The following is a 6,486-nucleotide window of genomic DNA, read 5'->3' on the forward strand; positions in this document are numbered from 1 at the left end:
AACTTGGTAAAATGCAGATAATGGAAGGAAAGCCCTTGGTAATGCAGGAACAAGAGACAAAACTTTTAAGAGTAACACAAAAAAGGGAAAAGCGTGGTGAGTGATATACTATAAACAGAATCAAATCAGAAGTAACTTCTCCATGCAAAGGCAATTTTTCTTCCCCCCCCCATATCTTGCCATCCACACACATACTCTGGTTAAAATGCAGAAAAAATATCACCGAGCCACACAAACTCCACGTGTAATAAATGGTAGTAGTAAGGCAAAAGTACTGACCATTCATGGTATCTGACACTGAGCCAGTAATGGAAGCAGGAGAGTTTGTTGCCCTCGACTGTGGTGCTGAAGAAGCTGGATCATCCACAATGACGAGCATATCACTGCTGCTCTCGTCGGGAGGGATAGAGCCCATGTGTAACTCACTGTTAATGGATATCTAAATATGACAGAGAACACAGCCGTTTGCTTCTCATGTTAGGAGAGAGTGAAAACATGGTAAGATCTTCAAAAGGCATACAGTCACAAGTCATTAACTGGTATTTGTCCTGTTCTCTCTCATGCTCTCTGTGCCACGCTAGCAGAACGATACAGGATCACACCACAGCCCCTATTTATATGCTGAGCAGCAATAAAGATCTCCAGGAGCTTACTCAATTTCAGTTCACAAAAATAGATGTTAAATTAGAAAGCAGGAGATTAATGGTCTCAGCAGCAGTTTAAGAAAACTGCTGTTCAACTGTGCATCTTCAACTGCAAAAGAGAGAACAATAGGATTCTTAACCTCCTCCTACTGCTAATAAAAATCTTGGTCACTAAGAGAACAATATAACACAGGAACCTTAACAGTGTAGAACAAAATGTATTCGCTGCTAAACCCAGTTTGCAATTCTTTACAAAAAGGTGAAGGAAAATAAGATGTTCAGGGCATGAACTCTGTGTAAGAAAGGGAGGAAGAGAGTGAATGAAGAGGGGAACAGTGGAACGGGAAATAATGTGAGGAGCTGTAAAGAAGCTTATTAGCAGCTGTTTTCAAGAAATGATTTTTATTTCTATGGTTCACCTTTGAGACATCTCACTTCCCCACATACTTAAAGTTCTGTGCTAGCTAAACTAGCAGAAAGCAAGAATCCTACAAGATGGGAGGCCACGACTGGAAGAGTGCATAGTGTTCTCACCTCACTGAAGGGGCTTGGCATGGCTGAGTCTACACTAACGAAGGAGTCGTCCCCGTCAGCAGACAGGTTGGAGTTATCAGCTGAGGGAACAAATGGGATCACAAGGTTCATGCTCTCTTTCTTCCTCTTCCCATCCAATTCATCCTCCTTCTTCTTCTGAAAGAAATACAACAATACCAGGAATGAAAAAGACCGTAGAACAGAAGAAAGGGAATAAGCAACCCAAAATCTTAACATCTAACTTGTTATTATAACTCCAGTAATTCCATGTCCAGAATCTCCCCAAACACGTTTCTGAACGACACATTATCAAATCAGTTAAAGGCTCCTCCTTTAGATTTATGTAGGGTTTGTTCTTTTACTTCTCAAAATAGGTGGAACAACAGCAAATTACTCTTACAGAATTACTTTGATTTCCATTACCAAAATTCTTTATCATTACACAAAATGTCCTTCTGTCTCAAAAATAAAATGGTTTTCAAAACTGTTTAAGAAAAGATCATTAAAACTAAACTGATTGCCTTGTTCCACAGAAGCCACACAGCTACATGGGTTTTATCTGTGTTTGGTGCTTTGTTTACATTCCCTTTTTGTCCTTGCAGAACAAACTCTTGATGAAGTAATCATTTTATAGGCCAGGGAATGACAAGTTGATTGGTTTGTTTTTTATCAAGCCCGAGTCCTCCAACTGCTGCCTGCAGCCTACTGGTGATCTGCAGTGTTGTTTGGGCACGCAGCACTTCCTTATTTTTCAAGTTGTTAATGATGTTAAAAACCAGATAACTACACATTATGTATTTTGTAATATCCCTTCTACGATGGAAGGAAGTGCCACAGGTTGCTCTTCAATGGGGAAGGCTTTACTCATTCGACTGCTTTTGCATCAAATGTTTCCACACCACTTAACACTGAGCCTGAAGCTCTTCTGGCTCTGCCCCTGCCACAGGTGAGCTCTGTGTCTCAAAGCACCTTTTCAGCATATTTCTCCCTTTTACGTTTTCGCTCCTTCACACGGTTTGTTTCCTCTTGCTGTCGCTTCTCCTCCTGACGCTGCCGCACTGGGGGAAGAGAAGGACAAAGCTGTCACCACTGGAAAGGTTTTTCACACCCTTCTGTGTATCCCACAAGAAACTCTAGTTCTAACAGAACTCTGAACAGAAGTCAGCTGGATTAAAACTAAACCACAATGAAAACACTACTGTATTAAATCTACTTGTATTCACAATACTAAAGAATCTTGCAGTGGAATTCTTCTTTCAAGCAACATAAAAGTTTATCCCTCTAACAGAACTTCAAAAGTATGATGAAATACAGCACTTCTCACGTTTTTCTTGTCATGACCTACATAATTCTTGTCAAAGCTTTGTCATTCAGGAACAATGTAATGATCCTGAATGAGTGCCAATAAAAACTTGTATCACATCATCACGTCTCTCTTGCACAACTTCATCTTCGAGTTCAACAGTGATATGAAACCAGCTTGTATTAACAAGAGCTGGCAACACAGAGCCAGGAAACAGAAGTTGTTATCAGCAATACATGTGTTTGCAGAGATAAAACCACAGACTTCATAAGCTAATGAAAAGGAAGGTGGGGAAAATGCTGCAACATGAATTTCACATACATTTCTTTTCTAGTTCCTCATCATCCAGCAGAAGGCTGACCACCTCTTTTGGCTTCAAGGTGTCAGGTTTGAAATTGCCACCCGAGATCACCATTCGTTGGATCTAGGAGAAGAAAAAAAGAAAGGAAAGAAAGGAAAAAAATTACTCAAAGCAGCCATGAACCATTCTCACTACCCTTCTGAAAGCCAGCCAAAAAAGATGCCAGTGCATCTGTGTCAGTCAGAATTGACTCAGCTTCTCTATCATACCAAACTTAGCAAAATTTCAGTGAAGATTTATTAAGAGTATAAAATATGTGAAGCAACTGAGCTCGAACAGATAATCGCCATCCCTTGTGCAAAGCTGCACTTCTAAACCACCATGTAATAAACAAAAAATGATAATAGTATTAATAAACTGCCAAACAAAACCAGTAAATACAGCAGTACTCTTGTTGTGTATAAATTATCAGTCCAATTTCTCTTCTCAAGTGATCTGCAGAGGATGATGCAGATCACATTCTTAAAGTGTAAAACGTTTTTAGTCTCCTTAACTGAAAACTCAACCTCCATAGTGAGGCAGTGTCTCAGTTTAAGCAATTCCCTCAGCATCTATTACTGCAACTATGCTTGAAAACAAAACAAAGAAAAATTGTAACGTAGCAAAAGAAGCTTTAGTGTAAGCCAATTTTGATGATTTTTGGATCACTGGCAAAAAGACTACACTTTATTTTCAGGTTGTTATCAGGTGACTCTAGTGCAGTTTTCTGGAGAAAATGGCTAAGTTTTAACAAGGGATACAAGAATGCATTCAGCTGGAGATGCTTCAGTTGCTGCAACACCATGATCAGCATCTAATTAGGACAAAAGTTAGAAGAACCACTGAGTACACAAACTATCTGAATGCTGTATACAGTATACCTACTGCTACAAAAGAAAGTGAATCTGTTTCATTTCTTCTTGCCAATAAAGTGTTGTGAGGTTTAAAGTTTCTAATACACTTACTGCTTGATGCTGCAAGACCCTGAGCACTTCTGGCAACCCTCACACCTCAAATAATTTTCACCTGATTACCTTCCAAGTGGCTTTAAAAGAAAACCAATCAGCTGTGGTATTCTATAAGTGCCCAAATCAGAAAAGGATGGTCAAAGAAGGTGTACCCACCCTGGTGTTTATCACCAAAAAAGAAGGTGTTAATCACCCTGGTGATCAACAACGGTGAATTGGTAACAGCAGATGAGGAGAAGGCCGAGGTACTCAATAACTTCTTTGCCTCAGTTTTTCACCTTCAGTATCTCTCCTCACAGCCCTCAAGTTGGTGGCCCACAGGACAAGGACCAGGTAGACAAAGTCCCTCCCACTGTAAGCAAGGACGAGGTTCATGACTACCTGAGGAACCTGAACATAAGTAAGTCCATGGGACTTGATGAGGTGCATCCCAGAGTACTGAAGGAACTGGCTGATGCAGTTGCTGAGACACCCTCTGTAATATTTGAGAAGTCCTGGCAGTCAGGTGAGGTCCCTGGTGACTGGAAACAGGGTGACATCGTGCCCACCTTTACAAAGGGTGAAGAAGACGACCCTGGGAACTAACAACCTGTCAGCCTCACCTCTGTGCCTGGGGAGATCATGGAACAGATCCTCCTAGAAGAATGCTAAGGCACATGGAGGACAGGGAGGTGATCCTAGGTAGTCAGCATGAATTTCCTAGGGGCAGGTCCTGCCTGACCAACCTAGTGGCCTTCTACAGTGAAGTGACAGCATCAGTGGACATGGGAAGAGCTGTGGATGTTGTCTAGCTGGACTTCTGCAAGGCCTTTGGCACCATCCCCCATAACAACCTAATGTGATGATACCAAGCTGGGAGGTGTGGTTGATATGCCAGAGGGATAGGAAGCCATCCAGAGGGACCTGGACAGGCTGGAGAGGTGGGTTCAGGTGAACCTCATGAGGTTCAACAAAACCAAGTGCAGGGTCCTGCACCCGGGCAAGGGCAACCAGAACTATGAGTATAAGCCGGAGAGGATCTGCTGGAGAGCAGTCCTGTGGAAAGGGACTGGGGAGTGCTGGTCGATGAAAAACTGGACATGAGCCACCAATGTGCAATTGCAGCTCAGAAGGCCGATCGCATCCTGGGCTGCATCAAAAGAACTGTGGCCAGCAGATGGAGAGAGGTGATTCTGCCCTGGTGAGACCACATAAGTGTGACCAGCAGACTGAGAGAAGTGCTCCTGTGTCTCTACTCTGCCCTGGTGAGACCTCACCTGGAGTTCTATGTCCAGCTCTGGAGACCCCAGCACAAGAAGGATGTGGAGCTGTTGGAGCGTGTCCAGAGGAGAGTCATAGAAATGATCAGAGGGCTGGAGCAGCTCTCCTATGAATACAGGCTGAGGGAGTTGGGGCTGTTCAGCCTGGAGAAGAGAAGGCTCCAGGGGGACCGTACAGTGACCTTCCAGTATCTGAAGGGGGCCTACAAGAAGGTGGGGGAACGTCTATTCACAAGGGTCTGTAATGACAGAACACTGCAGATACTTTTTCTGTTTCTTTACTCATCTTGATATCTGTTTTCTGACACCATTTCTGTAATTCTTGTCCCAGATGATTTCTGTATTCCTACCTCACTCTTTTCCTTGGCCCTCTGTAGGATGCGCTCCTCGATGGTGCCTTTACAGATCAGCCTGTACACAGTGACCTGCTTGGTCTGGCCCAGCCTGTGTGCCCGGTCCATGGCCTGCTGGTCTACTGTTGGGTTCCAGTCACTGTCATAGAAAATCACCTGCAGAAGAACACCAGAACAGAAAGGATTAAATAAAAACATGTTTAGGGCATCTGGTGATTAAACAAACAAAAATCCAATACACTGATAAAAAGTTGTACTATACACCTGGCAGAATTACTACCCCAGCACAGGCTGTACTGACCTTGCTTCATGCACAGCATCCATACAGAACAAAAACATCTCAAAACATTTTAGACAGTGAAGTAAACTATTCAGAAAGCTACAGAAACACAGAACTAAAAATGCTTGTGCAAGGAGCCTGTAGGAGCATGTCTGTGCTTCCATCTGCTTCTTTTCTTTGTTGAAGCAACTTAAATTAAGAGAACTTTCCAACCCTGAAAATCCTTCAGGTAACTGCTTTCTTCTGATTTCTTTTACGTTATAGCAAGATACAATGGAGAATTGAGGAAAAAAAAATAATTATGTAATATTTTGGTTCAGAGATCTTTGGTTGCTTTGTGGCTAAGGATTACAATCTGTCTTGAGGCCAAATCTGCATGCACACAAGGTACTGGGTTAGAAACACAAGAAAGAGAGAAATGATCCATGTAGATCAGTATCCCTTCCCTTGTGATTACAGGCAGGAGCTCCACAATGCAAATCCTTGCAATTCACCTAAACCACTGTGCCTTTATGAGGCTGTGAGGCACGACCACCATGGAAAAAAACAGTGATTGGAGGTATATGAAGCAGGAAAAGGCAAAGAAATTGTTATACTGAAAACTAAACAGCAGTAAACTGATTTTTTTTGTTCTGTATTACCAAGCTTTACCTACCGTATCTGCAGCTGTAAGGTTAATGCCCAAGCCTCCAGCTCTTGTGCTTAACAGGAACACAAAAATATCATTCCTGTAGAGGAAAGAGATTTATAAGCCCTTATTTTGTGCACAGTGAACAAGAAATAACCACAGAAGTAAATTTTTTTT

General features: G+C 42.3%; 1 protein-coding gene across 1 annotated transcript; it reads right to left on the reverse strand.

The window, feature by feature from the left end:
• Nucleotides 1-279: 279 nt before the first annotated feature.
• Nucleotides 280-6,409, reverse strand: LOC103780421 (DNA helicase INO80-like; the record flags this gene model as incomplete). Its single annotated transcript, XM_008948093.1, has 6 exons — nucleotides 280-439; nucleotides 1,179-1,334; nucleotides 2,148-2,236; nucleotides 2,803-2,905; nucleotides 5,399-5,557; nucleotides 6,337-6,409. Coding segments are annotated over 6 exons (740 nt in total), but the record flags the coding sequence as incomplete, so codon positions are not given.
• Between the last annotated feature and the right edge of the window lie 77 nt (nucleotides 6,410-6,486).

Source organism: Merops nubicus, unplaced genomic scaffold, assembly GCF_000691845.1.
Source record: "Merops nubicus isolate BGI_N331 unplaced genomic scaffold, ASM69184v1 scaffold10079, whole genome shotgun sequence".
In the NCBI taxonomy this organism is placed as follows: Eukaryota; Metazoa; Chordata; class Aves; order Coraciiformes; family Meropidae; genus Merops; species Merops nubicus.